Source organism: Oryzias latipes, chromosome 16, assembly GCF_053564925.1.
Source record: "Oryzias latipes strain Hd-rR chromosome 16, Olatipes_Hd-rR_3.1".
Classification (NCBI taxonomy): domain Eukaryota; kingdom Metazoa; phylum Chordata; class Actinopteri; order Beloniformes; family Adrianichthyidae; genus Oryzias; species Oryzias latipes.
The window spans coordinates 23,208,034-23,230,153 of record NC_136252.1 but is presented as its reverse complement, the minus strand read 5'-3'; the positions used below and the strand labels follow the sequence as shown (position 1 = coordinate 23,230,153).

At 42.9% G+C, this 22,120-nt stretch overlaps 1 protein-coding gene across 5 annotated transcripts; it reads left to right on the top strand.

The window, feature by feature from the left end:
* The first annotated feature begins 675 nt into the window (after positions 1–675).
* fam131bb (family with sequence similarity 131 member Bb) lies at positions 676–21,995 on the top strand. 5 transcript variants are annotated; one of them, XM_023964458.2, is made up of 10 exons: positions 682–987; positions 1,062–1,349; positions 10,770–10,807; positions 13,345–13,380; positions 13,729–13,822; positions 15,125–15,349; positions 15,466–15,606; positions 16,540–16,853; positions 17,393–17,656; positions 18,683–21,995. In XM_023964458.2, exons 2-10 carry the CDS (start codon positions 1,322–1,324, stop codon positions 18,905–18,907), a joined length of 1,365 nt encoding a protein of 454 aa, XP_023820226.1. In that variant the 5' UTR covers positions 682–987; positions 1,062–1,321; the 3' UTR covers positions 18,908–21,995. The 5 variants fall into 5 exon arrangements, with proteins under 5 accessions (XP_023820227.1, XP_023820226.1, XP_023820225.1 ...); XM_023964457.2 differs by having other exon boundaries at positions 13,729–13,831; XM_023964459.2 differs by lacking the exon at positions 13,345–13,380 and having other exon boundaries at positions 676–987; positions 13,729–13,831.
* The last annotated feature ends 125 nt before the right edge of the window (positions 21,996–22,120 follow it).

The window sequence follows — 22,120 nt, the reverse complement described above, 5'->3', positions numbered from 1 at the left end:
GATCGTTTTCATGCCTTTGCTGTCCATGACTCCACTTCTCTCTGCATTTTGTCCCATCAGTCCCCATCTGCTGCACTTTTCCCCCCACCGGTTCTTCGGGCCGTCTGTCCTTATCTTTTACCTTGCTCCTTGCTTTTAAGTCGAAAAAATGAGACCAACGTCTCCCCTCATTCTGTCACTGTCCAAATTTTGGCCAAACCTTTTCATGCAGTTACTTGGAAACAGCTTGCATCAGTATGTAATCAGCAGACAGAGAGGGGGGGGGTGCCCACACAGAGATGGGATGCTGGAAATACAGAGAAGTTAGTTCTCATAAGAACCAGGGTGGAGGATGATGGAAGAATGAGAGGTTTTATCAGATCTGTATATCAAATCAAAGAGTTGTTGATCTTCAGATAAAAGAAATGCTGTAATTTACTTAAAAGAGGCAGGGAATGACCTGAGACGAAACAGAGGGATGACTCAGATCAGGGGAGCGATAGGGAAAGAGGTGGAGACTCTGCTGCAGCACTCTTAAGGAAAACCCTCTGTTGGGCTCTTTTTTATTTTTTAACCGTCAGTGGTTGATCTGCATGCAATTTTTTTGAGTGATCAGTAGGAGGGATGAAGGGAAGGAGGAGGTTGTGAGGGGAGGAGGAGAAAAAAAACGCTGCAGTGCATTGTCAGACTGAGTGCACACACACACAGAGAGACAGAGAATCCCACATTTTAGCTCAACAATCTCACAGCAGAGCAGAGATATCCACAACAATGGCAATCTGGCAGTCAATGCGCTATTGATCTTGGTGGAGGAAACCCAGCCATGGATGCTGTCATCTATGAGGATAGTGCCAATTTGTTGATTTACTTATGAAATAACCATTCTATGGTTGAGCAGAGCTGGGAACATATGTTAGATGACATGTTATTTAAAAATACAGCAGTTGGAATTCTTTGAAAAAAGGTGATCACGTGCTGTCACAGGTGACACTGATTTCATCCTGGAAGGTATTTCACCGTGTTGCGTGTTTTGGGTAATTTGGATGATCTTTATTTAGTTCTAATATATTCCCCGCATGCAGGCATACTGACTTACTAACCGGATCTCCTCCAAGACGCCGCACTGGAGGGAGAGAGCGCGCGGGAGGAAGAGAGAGAGAGGGAGATCGAGCACGCGCGTGAGGAAGAAGAGGGAGGAAAAAAGAAGAGAGAGCACGGCAGAGCAAAGAAGGAGAGAAAAAAAAGAAAGGGAGTCGAAAAGAGTCGCAGGAGGGAAGAAGGAGAATGCGCGGCGTCTGGGTAACACTTCCACGCGTGTGTCCAGGGCCTGTGTGAATACACCATGGGATGCATCGGCTCCAGGAGACTGAGTAAGCATCGCTGACTGCGGGATAGAGGGCTGGTTTGGGATGGTGGGGGTGGAAGGTCCTGCAGGAGCAGGCTGGCTGGGGGGGTAGGGGGGTCTTGTGTGTAGACTGGGGAGTCCTTTTGGGTTGCTTTGCTGCCGCCTCTCCAACGCGCGGACGTGCAGTGCGTGGATGGGAGCACGCATCATGCAGGCAGGATGTCAGGGACTGTATGCGTTAAAACGCTGTGAGCATCCCGCACCATCTCCCAGCGCTCGCGCCTCCCTCCATCCCCCCGTCCCTTGATTAATGGTGCTGTTTGGAAGAATGTATGATGTGAGTAGGAGGATGGAGAGAAGCGCAGGAGATTGAAATTCTATGATAGTGCTTATTTATAGAAAGACATGGCTTAAGGGGAGAAAAATGGAGGGGGACCCCATTGTTGGGAGCATTTGTTGTTATTTCATGGATAATAGGGATAGAGGGGGACAATGAAGGGAGGAGAAATTCAGGGAAGCTGGGAGGAGGGGAGGCAGGCGTATGGCAATGGAGAGCAGGGGGGAGGATGGGAGGGAGGGGCAACAACATACAGGAGAGGGTGTGTGGCCTTGATGCGAGTTTTCAGGTGTGGACAGTCCTGAAGGGAGGAGCACTGCAGATGGGGGCAGAGGCAGACATTGCATGAAACTGACAATAGATAAACAATAAGTGGTTCATCATCAACATGATTGGCGCAAGCTCAGGTACTTCACACATTTCTGTGCAGCTCGAGTCACACTCTAAGGTAAAAATAAACATGGGGCTTTTTATTTGCATGAATTAATAATGAGCCACATGGCACATAAGGTTTAAAGACATCTTTATGGAAGCTCATATTCAGACGGCTGAGGAAATCAAGGGTGCAGAAAAGGGTGCATTTTTGAATGATCAAATAGGAGGGCTTCAGAAACAAATGGCACTGCAAGGACACCCGGTGTGAAGCTATCCTGCAGCAGCAAAAGCCGCGTGCTCGGTGGAAACATCAACATAACATTGTTTGAAGCGCGACATGGCAGCGACTCAGACTGAGATCCTCCTGTCAACTCTGGGGTCAAGCAGGAAAAAGACCAGAGTCTCCAGCTGCTGAGTGAAATGTGATTGAAGGAGACATGCGGTTTGCAAAGATGCCACATTTGTCTGATTGTGTGCCGCCTGAATGCTGATGCTCTTTTAAGCGAGCGAGATGACAGATGGGTCAAAATTTACAAAGGGTGTTTGTAAGGTAATCTCCTGTTTGAGTGATGTACACATTCTTTGTGGTTAAGCGGTTGTACATCTAATAAACAGAATTTAGTTGTTACTCTAAACTTGTGCACAACAATCGGAACATGACTATGTAAACAAACGGCACTTAAGATAAGGATGAGCAGCTGTTGCAAAGCAGTCTGTGCCTGGGATTTTCTTGTAGGTATAGCAGATTGTAGGTCCAGCAGCAGCAGTTCTGCCAGTCTAGAGGCGTGGCTTTGTTTATCCTGAGTGAGAATGGCTCCTGTGTGTTGTTATTGATCGGTCTTCTCAACTGCAGCCAAAAGGCAGGCAAGCCCAGATCAACAGGAGGAGCAGCAGATAGCAGATAGCTCGGATGGCCTGCCTCTCTAAAATGGTAGCCCTGATGTATGTGATTGTCTTCCAGTAACTCTACCTTTTTCCCAGCTTCACGGTGTCACGTAGTAGGATGTTCGCTTCTTATATTGGATTTATGGCCATTGTAGTATTGCATGGCAGGTCAATACGGAGTATCCCTTCAGCTCATTGTTTTCTGTTGACATGTATAAAGCAGAAGAAATAGTGATAGTATGCTTACATGAATACAAAGTGGTGCTTTTTGCCATAAAAGCCCTATAAGGCAAAAAAAGTAGCTATTATTATACAAAAAGATCAAATAAAAGCGTGCACGTCAACAACAGGTTCAATCTAAACTCCTCTGAGGCTTGTTTCTTCCTGTGTTTCTATCTGTGGTTACTTTTAAAGAAAACCTGAAATTCTGAAAGTTATTGGAGGACTCAGATTCAGATGAAAAGAGAAGAGACTATTGAATTCCACCTATATAGTGAAACTGAATTTAAAAGCAAATAAAAGAACAGAACTCCAGTGTGATCCCACTGCACCATGGCGACGAAATCAAAAAGGTGGCAAAAGAGCTCAAACTGAGCACATTTACAGTGCATGATTTTGTTCTCTTGCATACTTTTCATCACCAGTGGTGCAAGTTCATGTAAGGTATAGTGAATGAAGCACTTCATCCATCCATCATCCCCTTCAGACCTTGAGATGTGGTGGAGCGGAGGCTGTCATCCTTCACCTTGTCAGAACAGCAGTTGTTTTTTTTTCTCTGTTACAAATCAGCAAGTGTGTAGAATGCAGTGCATATAGGTAAATTCCTACGAACTGACACGCTGTTGTCAGTGTAATAGCGCTTTGGTGCCTCCATAATGATTGTATTTCTGCATGCAGATCCGCTAATTCTATTACTTATCATGGTGCTGAAAGCTGCACATCAGAAACATTTTCCTGTACCCACTTAGCCGCCTGCACCAGCGCCGTGACTGCATGAAACATTAATCACTGTTTAATTTAGGCCATTGTGAGCAGAGTGACTGTAACTGCCGTGGCTCAGGCTGTTATGGTGAAATTTGCAGATTGGAATTGTGGGACAAACCAATGACTCTTAGTTTTTCGAACCCAATTTTTTTTCTTTTCTCTTCCTAATTAAAAAAAATTCTATGTATCATCTCACCAAGTGTTTTAGAAGTTTTTATAGCTCTTGTATTTTTGTTTTGGAATAAGATTTAAGTTAAAACGTTTCGTTGTAATTCAAGTATTGGATGCAGATTTAAAACCGTTTCTCAATTTTTTTGACGAATTGACAAAAACAATCTCGACTCTCAGCATATAGGTTTAACAATGTTCAGCCTCAAAAGTCTATATTTCCGTGTATACGCAAGCAGTGACTTGTGAATGACCTCCAGTTTGCATCTCTCGTGGGACAGCCCACTTGCAGATATATTTACATTGTTAGTGGGTGTGAATGCGGCAGAATCACCGCTGTTACTCGAACACCTTCCTCCATCACAGAGTGTTTGCTGCTCTGCCATTACAGAGAGGGATTCCCTGCCATAAAATTAAAAAAAAAGGAAACCTCCCCCCTTTTTTTTCACTACACCATGCCTTCCTTACACACACTGTCAACAACTGAGACCATGTCCTACATTTGATTTTTCACAGTCAGCCTGTAAACTGGAAAATGTGGCAGAGGTGGTGTGTGATTGATTGGCTCCTTTCCAGGTTAGAAAAGCCTTGTAAACAAGAGCAAATTCAAGGTCAAAGACTCAGTGATGCACTACTTCAGAGACACACTTAAACCTGATGACCCTTGTAGGAGGAGTCTGCTTGCCTCAAAGATGTGATAATACATTTTAGACCCTTTGGTGCATCATAAATGACATATGGTGCAATTTTCTGCCTGTCTTTTTAGTTTCTCAGACATTTGCTTTCTCTAACTAGGTGAGTTTTGTCTTAGAGTTTAGGGAAAATACACATTTACGCACTGCAGTGTAAAAGCCCACCCTTGCACGCATCACATCTGTGTGCAGATCAGGAACGCCAGGCTTGTGTGTGGGCACATGAGGGCAGGCGCTCTGTAAACACTGTGACTCAGCCTCGGAATGAGTTCACGAGCGGAAACACAGTGCCAGGAAGGAGAAATTTCATCTCTGCTGTTTGATCAGTACGCAGCAAGTTTATGGACTCATTTATATGCATCTGTAGATGTGTGTGGCTTCAGTGGACTGAGTATCTCTCTGCTACTTGTAGCAATTAACCACTTCAGTGCTGATTAAAAAAAGGTCAGTGGTCTTGTGGTGTAGTTTAATTATTATGGAGCAAGAGTATACAGATTTCCTGCATCAAAGTGTCATTTCCTGTTTCATTTTACTGGAAAAGAGAGTGCTTTGGTCCATTTCCGCTCCAAACACTCATGTTGAGGCAGCAATTCTGTGGGGCGCATGTCATGGTTACGTTCACACCTTTGAGTGACAACGTCTATTGAAAAGTCTATGAAAACGTGCGCATATGTGTGTTTCAGGCTTCCACTTTCAAAACTCTTGCATTCTATTCTTGCTATTCTAGGCACTATAACATTGGGAGTTGGGTCATCTAGACCCACAAGACAGTGCGCTAAACCATTTTTCTTCAATGATATGTGACATTCACTGGTTTTCATGGATTACATGAAATCTTTCCACCTTTATCCACCCTTGTCATAGGGAGAACACGTCAATGCAAGGGTGGGGTCATCTAAGACAGCACAAGGGTTAAGAAGTGATCATGGAGGAAAGACACCAAGCCTTTCTTTTGTCAGAATAGAGCTGTGAAAGAAAAAGCCTGGTGCAAGATTTGCGAGATTTGCACCACTTTGACATCATAGTGTAGGTGGCTGACATCCGCTAGTTTCGCATAGTGACAGTCCAGTGTGAACACCATGTAGGGCGTTCAAGAATATGCGTTATGCACATTCAAGGACACCGGTCACATGCCGGGTGTGAACGTAACATTAGAGTCATGAAACTGGGTAGCAGCTACTTCTGCAAGTTTTCTATTATCACATCAGGGAACAGGTGACTGCGTTATTATATTTATCTTGTCTCAAGAAAGTGAGCATTCACACATACTTTGAGGTCTTTTGGTTGCAGGCACAAGAATTCAAGAAGTGATTTGCACGCTGTGTTTGAGGCTTTCGAGGAGAACATGCTCAGGTTTTTTCCATTTGGGTGGATGGTGTCTGGGAACACTCGAGCTCAATTTCCTGACCCAAACTCTCTCAACCATCTGGGCTCTCTTCCTCAGCTGTGTTTTCGCTTAACTCTGTGGCTCAGCAAGCCAGCATCTGCACATGGCAACTGCAAAAGGGCTGCTTGCCAAGCCGGTGCAACGTCGTGGCAACCAGCCCCACTACAGCTGTTACGGTAAACAAGCCTCCCGGTTCCCTGCTGTTATTGCTGCGGGGCACTTCGAGTATGGGAGACTGATGGAGCTTGGATGCTTCTCGCTTCAGTGGGAGCTGTCAAGCCGCTGGAGCCAGAGCTGAAGGTGACAATACATCCGCCACAGATCCGTGCTCGTTTCTATATGCATAGTCGGATTCATAGCCCCCCATTCAGTCTTTCACTCCCTCACTCCTTCTCCTCGCCTGAGCTAAGCCTAGCTCCCCTATGACCGTAGGGGGGCATCCAGCACTGCACCACTCCACGCATGAGGGGGGAGGAGGGAGAGCGTCAAGGGAGGAGAAGCTGCCCCAGAGCTGAGGTCTTGTGCTCCGTTGTCGGTACAAGGAGGGATCCTGCCTACTCACTCAGGAGCAGAAAAACACATGGGCTTACTGTTCTGCCGGGAGCTCAGGAGCATCACCCATCTTGAGGCAGAAATATGCTGCTCCTTAAAAAAATCCCTGAGATGCTGCGTAATGACCACTGACCCATCTTCAGAAAGACGCTCCCACAAAGAAGTCTCACTAACTACAGCTTGGTATATGCACGCAAACACTTGTGACTCATCCAGCAAGCATGCTCTAACGTGATTTCACGTGAAAACGTTGGATAATACATTGTAGAGACGACTGCAGAGGTAAACACGATGGGTTTAGTGTTTTATCTCTGGGCTGTGTGAAGACTGCAGGGCTTTTGGAGGTAGTTTGTGCTGCTGCAGTCCAGAGAACTCTTGACTCATGTTGTGATTCATGTGATCAGAGTGTGACTGCTAATCTGCTAATTGGCCGAATGAAGCTGAGGGATGGAGAAGAGGGAGACTGTGAAAGCTCAAGAGACGAACAGAGGAAGAGACGAGTGCTGCGACTCTCTGCGCCTTGTTTTCTACATGGCTGGCAGTCAGACGATTGTGGCGGAGCTTGTTCATGTATGGTTTGTGTTTGCGGGGCAGATTTTTAACCCAGATGCAGAAAAAAATCTGGGACACACTTTCCTGCCCCAACAAAATGTAAAATATCCCCCTGCCTGAACAACATCAGCCAAGAAAACCCAAGAAACACGCCTGGCTGATGCTTGCAAGGTCAAACAAAGTTCATTTCTAATTTTGAAATTAAAGATTAAGCTTGTGTGTTTTCAAGTCATCTAAAAAGAGGGACTTTTGATGCATATGTGTTATTTCTGTTTGTGTGAAATTCCCCCTTTTTTATAATTTATAGGAATTTCTATACAGAAAATTCTGCATTTGTTGGTTTGGCAGCATCCTGGAGCACTAACAGCATTTTAATTGTACAAAAATTAACCAAAACTAAATGTAACTGATGTCTACTTAAAAAAATGTAGGTGAAGAATGGTTTGAGGAGCAAGTGGGACTCAGCGTCTTCAAAAACGCTGTCTGCACTTTTCAGTGATAAGTTTTTTCCAGAAAACCTCATTAAATACAATTCAGTGAAATGTGATGTTTAAATTTTGCATTAAGAGGGGATTTAGCCATTTCAATGCAGAAGTGCCCTGTTTTCTTAATAGAGTTGTTCAAAGGATGTTTATGTGCATTAGTCTTTACAAATAATTTTTAATACCTAATATTATAGTTAATCTGCTGAAGTACAAGATCACAGGTAATAATAAATACAAAAAAAATCATACAAGCCAAAACATTTTTTGGGGCATTCTAGGCGTAAACAGTTCAAAGTATTTGGGCTACACAGGTAAAGTATTATCTCTGTACTGAATGAAGTACAAACTAAAAGTGCTGCTGTTGAAGTATCTCTTGCCTTTTCTTGTTTTGTTTTTTACTACAATGTGCATTTAAGTAAAGTGTACTCACATTTTCTTGTTCAAATATCTTTGACTGGATATTGTTGCTTAAGATTTTTAAGTACATTCAACTCCTCATTTTTTTAGTGTGCTTCAACCAAATCAGGGAAATTGCGATTTGAAGTATGACACTTATTCAAAAATGCCAGAGAAACACAATTCAAGTACTTGTGCTTCGATTCAACAAAACCTTTCTGACTGTATAAATCCAGTGGGTAAGCGTATAAACACTAGTGGACTTGTTTGTAGTTTAAATACCCTACGTGTTGAAGGGAAGACAGATCATTTCTAGGCTGGAGTCTGTCCCTTGTTTCCTGCCCTTGCAGAGATCTGAGGTGACGGAGTGGAGTTCACGGGGAGGGGTAATATCGGTGAGCCCGGGAGACACAGATCTGAGCTGATGTTTCTGAATCACTGGGTCAGTGGGTCACAGACATCACTGGACGTGGAGGGAGCCAACAGTGGATCTCAAAGAGGAGTCACTTGTGATTGCCAAATGTCTCTGTGTGAAACGCGACTGGCTTAGCAACACACGCGTAAACACACGCATGCACGGAGCCGCACAGTGCCGAAATGGGGAGTGAACCCCTCTGGGAGCTTTGTAGGCAGAGCTCAGACCCTCTGATATGTGGGAGCACCTAGAGACTAAGTCCATGTTTGAACTCCATTAGGAGCACAGACTCTCTAATTAAACCAATGTTTTAATTAAGATTTGGACAGACAGAAATGAGGAGGGATAATGGTGTTCATTCATCCAACAGAGAGCATGCATTTTGGATGAGTCCCACCTACAAGTGCTGGGGGGGCTGGGGGGACGACTCTGCTCACGATCCATCATTTAGTGTTACGTTTTTTATTTTTTACTGGGTAACATGAAGGCGCTTTCTCCTGAAAACTCCTCAAAGCATCAAAGATTACTACCCTGGGTGCAGAACGTGGACAGATTTTCTCACTGTCTGCCTCTTCTATCAGTGCTGCGGGTTATAAAGCAAAACCTGCAGGTGGTTGATGGAAACGCTGGGCTGTGTTTTTTGGAAGTATTATGTTTGATGGAAGCAGAAAAAAATGCTGATATCAAGATAGGAAATGAATTTTGAGGGCAGAATGAGATCAATGTAAGTAAACAACTGCCTAATCTCTGAATGTTATGCAACAAGTTTAAACCTTTACATTCTAAACATTTATAATGGGTTTGAATTTTCTATTTGTCATAAACCATCACGTGTTGTGCCCTTTAGGAATTGTAAAATGAGTTCAATCCAAGTTAATATTATTTTTTACATTTTAGCCATAAATGTGTTTGCCTTGGGGCTGCACGATGGTGTAGTGGTTTGCACGCTCATCTCTCAGTGACAAGGCCCTGGTTCAAATCCTGGCTGGGACCTTTCTGTGGGGCTTTTGCACGTTCTCCTGGTTTGTCCTGGCACTTGTCTGTAGGTGAGACTGTGAGTGCGTGATTATGTGGTAACCTGTTCAGGGTGTATCCCACCCTTGCCCAACAGTAACCAGCCTCATGACCCAAAAAGGAATACAGCGGGTTAAGAAAATGTATGGGTGGTGTTAGCATTTTTTTAACCATTTTAACATATATGTGGAAAAATTTTTGCGACATGTAAGAAATGGTTTGCCTAAAACATTTTTTTTTCAAATTTTGAAACAAAAGAGCAAAGAAGCAAAAGAAACATTTTTTCAAGCTACAGGGGGCCATGGTGCAGAGGTAGGGCGGTTGACCTCTGATCAAAAGATCGCGGGTTTGGTTTCCGTCTTGCCCACGTGTCAAAATGTCTTTCGGCAAGACACGGAATCGCACCTTCCTGCTGGTGGTTTTAGGTTTTAGTGTTCAGCAGCAGAGCAGCTGTTTGTGTGCATGGAGGAATGGGACTGTGACTGTAAAGTCCTCCGGGCCTTCAAGGAAGATGGAAATCGCTAAACAAATACACACCAGTAACGGACACACCGGGCATGCAATGCGCATTCAAGAACGCCTTAAATGTGTGATCTTGAACGCAAATATAGCCCCTGGTGGTAAAGCAGGAAGAGCCTTCTTCTTCTTCTTTTCTTTTTCCTCTATTTACTAGCGCATGTCCGCCCCCTAGTTGGAAGAGGTGTGAAATTCTAAAGTGGTTCAAATCTTGTGAATCTTTGCTCCAGGTTTTTTCTTTTATAGCTCTATTCTGATATATGAAAGACTTGGTGTCATATGGCAAGTAACAATTTGTCCTCCATTATCAATTTTCAAACGTTGACACTACCGTGAATTAAAATGGAATTACGAATTAAAATCCAAATACAAATCCCTGGTTAGTCGTTCGACCTGGTTTAACTATCAACGTGCTGGGCTCAGGTTTTGGACATAGAACCCGAAAACGGTCTTAGAAACGTATGTAGCTACACGTGAATGCAAGAGTTTTGAATGCAGAGAAGAGTTTTGGATGCCCAAATGCGCATTTACATGTGTTTTCATAGACTTTTTCATTGGAAGTGTTTGCTTATATGATAAATCAAGTGCATTTAATTTGTTAAATAAAATGTAACTGTGAATTTTTGTCTTCATAAAGTTAACACATTTTTCCTTTATTTTTCTCTCAATCATTTTGTTCGTTCTCAGCGGTAGATAGCGTGCCAGTCCAAAAGGATGGCGAGCAGGTAAGTCCTCAGAAAATCTTCTGTCTCACCTTCTCATCAGAGAATCCAACATGGCTCTGACTGACAATGACAACAGTTTATTTGAGTAGCTGAAGCACGAACTGCAGCAGCTTAAATCACCAGCTCTCTGTAACTCACAGTGTCTGTGCTCATGGTGGAGTGAAGCAGCTCATGTCAATGTCAGCTGTTGAATTTTTACCAGATGATAAAAGTGGAACACCGGGAAATGGCGGGTTAGAATTGCTTTTTGTCGCCATTAAGAACAATTGTTGCTGGCCCCCAACCACAGGGTCTTCCCTTACTTTTTCTCTAACCACATAATTATCCTTATTACTGTCTCTTCTGTCTTAGCTCATAGATCCTGATCTGATCTCTGTGAAAAAAGGACACAAGAGAGGCAGCCATTTTGGTCAAACATGTAGACTATTTTTTCACCAAATGCACTGTGGACTGATTGCATCATTTATTTATGGGCTGTGTCCTAGAATGCCCTTCGGAACAAAAAAAGCTCACACACTACCACGCAGGCACTGTGTGTATCGGGGCTATTGGAAAAGAGCATTGGCATAGCTTCACCTAGGGTCTCTGCTCCACCACTCAGGTGTGGTAAATCTCTCATCTTATTCTGCCGCGCTATCAGAGGGGAGAAATGGGGAGCCAAGAATACAACAGATCTCATTGTTTGTTTTAGATCGAAGGAACACAGGAATGATTCAGGTTTGACCCAGCGCCTGTTTGTTTCCTTCAGCGTCTCCAATGTTTGATTAAATAGATAAAAGCTGCAAAAGAACCAGAAAAAAAATCCTTTAAAGATACTCATTGGCATCTAAATCTGGAAGGATTCTATCCGACACAAATCTCTTTGTAAGGAAGGAAAACATGATTATCTTTTAATCTATTGAAAAAGTGATCCTAGTGGTCTTTTAGTTGTGATTATGCAGATTTTAGTCAAGGAAAAAAAAGGTCATTTTCTAAGACATAGTTTCTGCAGACCGTCAGGAGTTCATTGAAAATTTGCCTCTGAGTTGCGGGCAGGACTGTTGGCGTGGAGCAACCCCGCCCCTTTAGTTGAAGATAAAGAGTTTCTGGCCCACCAAATAAATTTTCTATGTAAAAAAAGGCTCTTTTTAAATGGCTTTTTTTTAATTTGTATAAAGAAATGCAATTTTAAGCTTAATTTTCTTTATACATGTCCTCCATCATCAGTAAAATGCCACAAAAACATGTTAAAACACCAAAAACACAATTTCCATCAGAGTGGGTCTTTAAACTGGCATTACTTACAAAGCCCAGCAAAACCTTCTTTTCTGTACCATGACCTGGCACACACCTAAAAATCTACACAGCTACCACCTATAAATGCCTTTTTTAACTAGCATAAATATGATGATCCTTCACTGGGCTTCATGGCATTTCTTGCTGCTGATAAGATGATTGTTAGTTGAATAAATGGTCCTTCAGTGTGTCCCATTTCATTTACATTCATTTCACATGAGAAACAGGCCACATGTGGCCCGGATCACCTCTAAATGAAGTCTGACTGCTCAGATTTCGATGTGAAATGGCTGCATTAACACCTGTACTCCATTCTGTCGCTGTGTGTATCTCCCAGGACACATGGTACTGCCACGTGTGTCCAGGTCCAGCAATATGTTGGCTCTGGTTTTTAACTTTATTCATTTATTTTTCACCTTTATATAATATTATTGTTGATAGGATTCTTTTTTTAATCAGTCACTTTTCAGTTAAAGTCCTCGTATAAAGTCTACAGTTCGATATATTTAAAAAAGATTTTATGCATAGACAAGAGAGAGAGAAAAGGTGAGAACAAATAGATTTGAAGGGAGAAAATATGTATTTTGGGTTTTTTGTTTTTTTTTTTACCCAGGATGCACTGTTTTGCTGTGAACACCAACAGCCCACACTGTTGATGTTCTACTTAATGTCAGGTCAGTTGATGGAGGGAAGCGTTGCAGCAGAAGCTGCTGTTTATCTGTTCAGTCCTCCTCATCTGACTTCACCCTCAACCCTGCCTGAACACACACACACACACACACACACACACACACACACACACACACACACACACACACACACACACACACACACTGTTCTTTCTCCCATTAGCCTCTGTCTCCTGTCTGCCTGCAGCATGAGATACAGTTCAACGCAGCACTGACATCTCACTCAGGCACACGCCGTTTTGCACTACATGTCTGTGTTTTTTTTGGCAGCAAATGTAACCAAAGAGGGAATTTATTCAACCATATCGCACTCCGCTAAACAGAACTACGCAAACACAAGCAGATCGCCGCTTTAATCCTTTGTCTCTGTCATTCTTGCTCTTCGTTCTTTGAAAGTTCTCGCCATATTTTTCTCATTTCTGCTCTATTCTCTTTGAATTTCTTCCTCTTCATCTGTATGTCTGATGTGGGATTCCCAACCTCTCCTGATGTGTGGCGTTGTCGGGTCTGTCCTGTCACTCCCTTGCTCCTTCCTGTTCCTTCTTTCCCCGCCCTCCTGTTTCTCCTCATCAGCATGGACGTTCAGAATTTTCATGGGAGGGAATCAATGTAAGTGTTGTCCTTCGCCCCCATCACTCCTATCCGTTTTCTTCTTTTGCCTGTTGTGATTTAAATCACCCCTTACCAATCAGCTCTGTCATGATCTCCCCCACCTGCAAAGCCTTACAATTGGTCTGGAGGTTTATTGTGCCAGTGCACTGGTGTGAGCACAGTTACTAGGAGTAAATATTTTGGGTAACACAGCTTTTTTTTCTTTTCTTTTGTATTAACTCGCCATCTTCATCACCTCTCCACTCACCCTTTTCTTTAACACACATTGTGTGGGTGTCCTGTCGCACCATCCATGCTGTCCTGCCCTCCCCCTCCTCCATCCCTCTGCCTTTTCTCCCCCTGCAGCTATCCATGGAGGACACCACCTCCATCCTGCCTCGGCTCAAGCGGAACTCAAACGCCTACGGCATCGGGGCTTTGGCTAAGTCTTCTCTGTCAGGTGTGTCAGGTGTGTGTCTGTGCTGGTTCTGGTAAACGATCCCATGCTGGCTCCGCCTCCAGCGGGCACAGGAGTCAGCATGGTACCCTAAACGGGTTCCCCTATTTGTCACTTCTTCCTCTCCACATCAAGATACGGTTCGTCAATGGCTCCTCTGGAGTCATTGATGGAATGAATTCAGCCTGTAAAACTTGACATACACACAGTGGCCATTACCCCACAGCTTGTTGCTCTAAGGAAAGGTGAGTGGTGAGTGGGAAGTGCAGCTTCTTTATGTTAAGTGGTTGTGAAGTTGTGCTGTTTAAGTTCAGTGCAGATGTTTTCACTGTGTAAAATGCTGTGTTGAAACAGTGCAGTGTAGTGAAGTGCCGTTTTGGGTTTTTTCCAGCTGTTTCCGTGCAGTGCAGTTTATCTGGTCATGGCAGGATGGCAGGACAGCATAGGGATTTTTCAAATAATTCAATCTTGCATCTCCTCCCTTTGCACCACCATCAGAGAGAATCCAACAACAAGGGAGTCGCAGTATCATATGTCAGTCCTAGGAAATGTGGAGCAAAGTATTTCCACCAAGAATGATTTTCCCCCTCAAAAAATATGTATGTTCAGCAGCGTGGAGTCCATATCTCACAGAGAAAAAAGTGTAGAGAAAGAAAGCGGTTTTCTGCTTACCCAGCGCTACCTTGCAGAGGTGTGAAAAAGCTCCCGTGTCAACAAGCCAACCCCTCATTAATCACGCCATGCAGCCGCCTCACCCCAATTAACCTGCCCCATCCCATGATGCACCTGTGTCAGGCAAGACACATCCTCTTGCCTGCTCCCCTACATGTACTGTGACCAGGCAGTGTCTCATTAAACATATGAACGTTGTCTCCATGACCCATGCCATAAAAACCCCTGACAAACAGACTCATCGTCAGCAGGATCGGACTGATAATGTTTTAGCACCTTGACCTATTTTTACTTTTGTAAAAAAAGAGTCTAACGTGAGATAATCTGATAATCTGATCAATTTATTAGATTAGGTTATTAGTCCAACCCTGCTTGATGCCCACATTATGACAGACCATCCCATCTTCCATTCCAATCAACAATGATGAACACTTAATAACAACCACGTCTATTTTGCCCCTTTCCTTTTTGTTTCTCTTCTCCACCTTTTATTTTCCTCCTGGTTCTTCTTTCACTTCTTCCTAATGTAACCTCTCTATCCCTCCAACCTTTCACCCTCCCTTACCTCCCATCTTCTTTCATTTCACCGTCCTCCCTGCCTCTCTCTCTGCACCTCATCTGTCTCCTCTGCAGGGGTCTCTCGCACGATGAAGGAGAGGGTGACCAAGCCCACAGCCATGGCTCAGGGTCGTGTTGCTCACATGATCGAATGGCAAAACTGGAGTATGACAACTGTTGGTCCAGGGGGTGTGGCTCAGGCCCGGATCACCAACCAGGAGCGAGAGAAGGAGCGGCGGTTAGAAAACGATGCCTACAGCGACCTGAGCGACGGGGAGAAGGAGGCTCGATTCGCTGCAGGTCACAGGCTCCTAAAAAAAAAACCCTGCAAAATAATGAGCTTGTCCATTGTTGGGATTTCGACCAACCGTGTGAGAGGTCTCAGCACTGACCTCGTTTGTTCCTCTGACCTTTAGGAGTTCTGCAGCAATTTGCAATCTCTGAGGCAACACTTTTGGCGTGGTCATCCATAGACGGGGACAGTCCAAGGTCAGGATCGAATCAGGGCAGCGTGGCTCACCTGAGTGAAGTCAACCAGGAGAGCATCACGAGTCGAGGTAAAGAAAAAGAGGAAATGTTGTGGGAGCAAAAGCAAAAAAACACATCACAAATGCCTGAATTTGCATTCTCTTCCTTTATCTATTTTAACAAGATTTTTTTTCAGTCAAAACTCATTTTTTCCACTAAACAAAGCCTTTGGCCTGATGAAGTTGGAAGAAGAGCATAACAAGTGAATGGGGATGAACCTTATTAAATGCTTCATTAACCTCATCCTGCCCGGATTCCCTCATCACCAGGTCTCATTGTATCTTTTAAACAGAGGTCTATATAACAAAGGCAAAGACATTCTTCTCTAAATATATCACCAAGGAGGATACCAAAAAATGGATCCTGTGCCCATTATGTCGCATGACTATTCATCCATATTCAGCTCAAGATGTTTCTAATAGAACATCACTGACATGTTAGCTTACAGTTGTGAGTTTGCAAAGGAGTGAAGAAGCCCTTTATAGTATTCCAGACTTCTCCTAAAAAGTGTTTTTACTCTCATTGTTTGTTCCCAGTGTTTTTCAGTTTGGCTTTAGAAATGTGGAGCAGTCTGAGACTGAATCTGACATGAAAGTTTTTGTTTTTTTGAGAGAATAAAAGAAGGAGAAACTGCTTGAAGTAAAGGCTGCGTCTGCGCTCTTCGGTTAGTCAGGAGTGATGACTCAACGGCGTGAGGTGTGCCAGTATTCAGAGTGTCTGCACTGCATACTGAAGAGCTTCTGTCATAACTGATTCAGACAAAGCTGGAGCAGCTTCTGTCTTGGTTTACTTTACAAATTCCTTCAAGGTAAAGAGCTGTTTTCATTTTGTAATTAATTCGATATTCCTCCTTTGTTATTTTTTTTTAGGTTAAATTGGTTGCTGACGTGTGACAACCATTAGTGATTCAACATTCTGGGCCGTGTGTAAAAAGCAATGCCTGCTTTGTTGATTTTCCTCAGATCAGATACTGCACCACTCTTCAGCGGAGGTGTGGCCCCATTCCTACGTCTCCCAGGGCCACTACTGCATTTCCTCTTCCGATGCCTGGGAACCTATCAAAAACGACACCTCCGGCGTGGCGTCTCCCCCTGCTGGCTCTTACCTGATGGGCAACGACGGCTATGACGCGCAGGCGGCAGCTCACTTCCTGTCTCAGCAGCAGCAGCAGCAACAGTTCAGCCTCCAACAGCAGAGCCAACTACAACAGCTGCAGCAGATCCAACAGATCCATCACTACCAGCAGCAGCAGCTCCTGCAGTATCAGCAACAACAGGTGATTGATGCAGAGCAGGTGGCTCTCTGGTGTGCAGGAGGAGTTTAAGGGATACTATATGTGGCTTGGATTTAGTTCAAGTCATCGTTACTTTGCAATAACCTGCAGCAGCTGAGGACCCTCTAAATAAGGAAGATGCCTTAAAAACATACAGCCAGTTCCTGAAACCCTCAGTTTGAAAGGTAAAACTAATCTTAAACAAAAGTGACGAGTCACCTGTTTATTAATTCAAATCACAGGACAAAATTCCATTCAGAAAGGAAAAAAAGTGAAAGATTTTTCCAAAAGAAAACATCAAAAGTAAAAGAAAAAAGATTGAATTAATATTTTCAATGTGAAACTAAAAAAAAGAGACACAAAAGTTTGAAGAGACTTTGCTTGAACATCAACACATTTCCAGGATATAAATATCTGCTCCTTGCCCCTTCATTGAAAAGAAATTGAGGTGTTTATTGCTTGGTAAAATTTCATTAAAGGCCTTATTTGCAATTATCCTTAATGTGATTTTGACATTTAGTCTCCCTCCGGTATTTGTTCAGGCGTTGGAGCAAAGGCTGCACAGTGCCAACCACTCTTTGCAAGCAACGCCCAACAGCACCATCCACAGCCTGGTTCATTCTGTTCACCCTCCACTGGTGGATCTGTGGAACACGGGGCAGATGGAGGCCTATCAGGTGGAGGCTGGAGGTTACCAGGGAGTGGCGGCAATGGTGGAGCCCAGCCTGTGTGTTCCCTCTGGGGACGAGATGGTGGGAAATGAGCACTCTCCACTGCTGGAGCAGCAGGAGGAGGAGCCAGTCAAGGTTTGCACCCTTCCCCGGTATTATTATTATTTGAAAATCATTTTAAAGACATTTATTGGAGTTTTATTTACTCACCTACCTGTAATTTGGCTGAAATGTCTGTTATTGATGCCATGAATAACTCTTGATAATCTAGGTGATGGTGATATTTTCTTTATTTGCTGTTATTATTTAAAAAAAAAAAAAAAAAACTAATTTTTATTTCTTTTTCCTGCCAAATGTTGTATTATTTAGTGTAAACCTGACCCAGACAAGCATTTTTTCCAAAAAGTGTCCTTTTTCTTTAAATATTTTTAAAATATGCCTCTATGAGTTTTAATGTAACAAAAAAATGAAAGAGGGGGAAAAAAGGAGAAAATTGTTTTTAATCGATTGTTCCAAAAAAATCTTTAATTTTTCTTAAAAATCTTGTGTTGTTTTGCGCAAATCTAATATTGACATACATTTTTCCAAAAAGTTAGAATTTTTCTTTGAACATTTTTTAAATTATACCTTCATGCCATCAGTTCAAACAGAACTCAGTTAAAAAAATAAGAAAAAAGGACAAAATGAGCGGAAAAATTTTACATTGTTTTGGTAATTTAAAATTCTTTTTTTTAATATTATTTTTTACATCTTGAATTTTTTTGCAAGAATCTTTTTTTTTTCCATAAAGTTTTTATATTTCTTTGAGTATCTTTGAAATTATGTCTTCATGATTTCAATTGTTAAGGAACAAATAAAGGGAAAAAAGGGGGTAAAGAAAAGGAGAAATTGAGGAGAAAAAAAGGAAGTCACAATTTTAAAAACAATTGGTGAAAATTTTTTTAAAAATCAAATCCTTTATTTTTTTTCGTTTGACATTTCATTGGTTTAATCTGTGACGCGAAATGAAATATAGTTTTAAACACACTAAATGATATCTGTTACTTGTAAAACCTTTTTATGAAAAGGTGCTGACGGTTTAAGATTTTGTGAAACAGCGTCTGTTTTTGCTCGGTCTTCTGATTTGCCTGTGTGCATGTTGCTGGTTGTTTTTATGATCAGGACGAAGAGGTGACTTTGTATGTTGACCCAGACTCCTCCACGCTGACTCCACCCACGCAACAAGGGGATGCCTCCGGTGGCAGCAGCCCGGGTCAAGCGCCGGCAGAGCCCATCACACAGAGGAAGGCCTCTGATGTCTCCACTGGCTTCATTCAGACTCTTGAGGAAAAGGAGGAAGAGGAGGAGGAGCAGCAGGGGCCAATTGGCTCTATGACAGCTAATTGAGTTCTTGACCATAAAGAAACTTTCTTAATATAAACCGACCAAGGCGTCGTCCACAGACGACGGAACTGCAACAACATATATCTATTTATCCCATCTCTTTTCAGGAAACCATTCAGTTGCGACACAAAACTTCTCCAAATGGCGAGCTAAAGATGCGAAGGAACCTGAGCTCATGCAACAAAGGACATGTGTTTCTTTGTAAGCCTTACACTCTAAAGAACTGAAAAGAGGAGCAAGAGAAAGAGCAACACTAAAAAAAAAACTTCACAGAGATAAAGAGGAATGGACTGGAAACATGCATGCTTTTTTTTCTCCTTTTTTAAACACAAACGTGATCCTGTCATTGTCTTAAACGATAATGAAAATCTACTTCAAAGTAATAATAACTGCAAATTTTGTAAAAACAAACAAACAAACAAACAAAAAAAAAGAATCTAAGTGTAAGTGTGTGATAAGACCTATCAGTTTTCCCATGGGAGAGCTGCTCTGTTTACAGCTGTTTCTCAACACGTTAGTATGTAATCCAATTGATTTCCTCGTGACACCAAACCTGTACAGTTTAAAAACAGCCCGAGAAATTTCCCTGACGATGGAAACGATCTCAGCAAACCTCAGCATTTCAGTGAAATGCACTTTGACTCCTCTAAAATCAATTATTTCATGTTGTGGCACCAGGTTGCCCACGGCACAACCCAACCGCACACACTGAACACTGCACAGATAAGGATTGTACTGTACAATAGCGTGCTTCCTGCTCTGTCTCTCTGTATGCATGTCTACTATGGAGCACCTGTACTATACTGCACTGTATAGACTTTGCACTGAACCATAGTATCCCAGGTGAGGTCGCAGCGGGCTGGGGCGGCGAGTTTCACGGAGAAGAAGCAAACAGAACTCCATCTTTTTTTGCACTGATGCAATCCAACAGATCTAAGGTTGCCTTTGGACATTTGACATTACCCAGCTCCTTCTCTGAAAGCTTTCATCACCACTGACAACCAAAACCCCAGTCGCTCACCAGGAACAGCTGTTTCCCTCCACGGGCGCGGGCTGCGGCCACGTAGACAGTGATAACCACTGAAAATGAATGTACCGGAGAGGTCCAAGCACTCTGAGAGGTCCAAAATGGATTCACTGCTGGCTCACCTAAACCACGACACACAAACACACACGCACGTACACACAGGAATATCTAAATTGTAACCAGCAATATGCAGGAGAAACACTGGCTCCTCAGAGGACCCGTGTCAGTTCTGTCATAGATGTAAATAAAGTACATAGAAATTGCCTATCACTCTCAGTCACAGCTGTTCTATTGCAGTATGATTTCTTTATTTTTCTACGCCTCTTGATCCCAATTTATGTTGGGATTGCGCTCGAGCTTGCAGTTTGTTTGTTTGTTTTTTCTTGCACACCGCCACACAAAGGACAAGTTAAGTGGAGGTTTGTTTGTGTCAGAAGCAGTGATTCCTCCATCTGGAGGGCTTTTTAACCCAGTGACTCCAATAGTGGAGAAGCAAAAAAATTAAAAAAACCTAGTACAACAGCAACAAGTTGAGGCTCCAAGGGCGGAAGCTGCCGCTCAATCAGCCAATCAGGGAAAAGACACTGAAGACGGGGACTGAACGACAGGATGGATAGAGATACTGTGGATCTGTGTCTTCCTGCTTATGGTTATTACTGTGAAGCAGCTGCCTGGAGTGTGAAAGCGATCCCAATGATGCTTGAGATGCATGTTTTCATCTGTTTTTTTGTTTTTTTCCTCTTTTCACCTGAGGAAGAGTGCGTTTCCCAGCGAGCTCGCCAGGTGGACTTCCTGTGCCCGGCTCACAGGCCAGCCGTGCAAAAGATACACGAGCACCAATGTGTCTGTCCTCTGGTGGGGAGCACCTTCTTCTCACTCTGATGATTGTGTGAGGAACTTTGATGACAAACGATACCGTTCATGATTTACTTGAATGAATTTGTTTATCGATTGCTTCTTTATGCAATGTTAATGCAATGTTTATTTTTCTACTGACTCTGTGAATTCCCTTCCGGTATGAGTTGGAAACGGTGTCCCCGGTCGTAAAGCGGTCTTCTTCTGGTTTTGAGGAGAGAAAAAAAAGGAATTTTGGCAGCTCTCTATTTATTAATGGATTTATTTTCCCCTTTGCAACGACCCTGTTAGGAGGTATGAGGAAATGGTTCAAAACCTCAAAAAGACTGACTTTAGCCTTGGGTGCACATTTATTTATTGAACAATTACTCGAAGGGGATGGATTATGTGACAACTTGTGTTCTAGTCTAAAATTTCACGTAACCTTTCTGGGAGAGGGATTTATTAGTTTTTTTTTCTCTCCAATGAATTAAATGTGAAGTTAATTTGCTAAAATGATGTATTTAATATCAAAGGGGAACAGAAAACGTACACTGCTTCAGTTTTTTAATGCTTTTATTTGTTTATTTCAGTGAATGAATAAACAAGTAACATGAAGCCAAATATATTTCTGTGGATGTTAAAGGTTTACCGACCATGTGACCGATCCCTCTTTCTCTTTGTAATTTCACTGCCACCTTCTTTTCTGTAACTGGTCTCAAAATTCTTCTTCTTCCTCTTCCTCTCTCCGTGTTCTGTGTTCCTGTGTCCGTCCGTCCGTCTATGTGTTACAGTGAGTCGTCTGCTGTTTTTGGAACAATCACTGCCTAAAATAGACAAAAAAATCAACCCAACAAGAATACTAACTTTGTGCAAGTGGATCCAACATGTGCAATCCATCAATCTGGCAAAAAAAAAACGTAGCTGCTGTATAAACTGAAGGCTTCTGTACAAACCTGCAGGATTTGTTTTTGAATGTGGCAGTGTGACTGATAACACTCACACCTATGCATGCTTGCTGGACAGTCGTCACAGGTCGGCTCTTCCACATGTTTTTCTTTTTTTTTGTGTGTCTTCCCTTCCTCCTTCTCTCTTCTGTCAAAATCTGTCTCGTTTCTTTCTCCTCTTCCTCCCCTGCACGTCAGAGCCTCTCTCCAGCTCTCTGCCTTGTCTCCCCTTTTTCTTTTCCTCCGGTGGAGAAAGAGCAAATAAACAAACTGACAAACAGCCTTTCTTGTGCAAAGGTGTGGATCTCTTCTTCAAGGTTGTAAATAATTAGATAGTCCCATTAATGCTCCAGGGCCCAGACAAGTGTAGTGTTTCCTGTTGTGTTTGCGAGCTGGTGGCTCACTTCA

Excerpts from the sequence above, each read along its gene's own strand:
- fam131bb (XM_023964457.2), top strand. The coding sequence starts at position 1,322 with ATGGGATGCATCGGCTCCAGGAGACTGA. Across the intron at positions 1,350-10,769 it reads CATCGGCTCCAGGAGACTGA|CGGTAGATAGCGTGCCAGTC; the intron begins GTAAGCATCGCT and ends GTTCGTTCTCAG. Across the intron at positions 15,607-16,539 it reads GGAGAGCATCACGAGTCGAG|ATCAGATACTGCACCACTCT; the intron begins GTAAAGAAAAAG and ends GATTTTCCTCAG.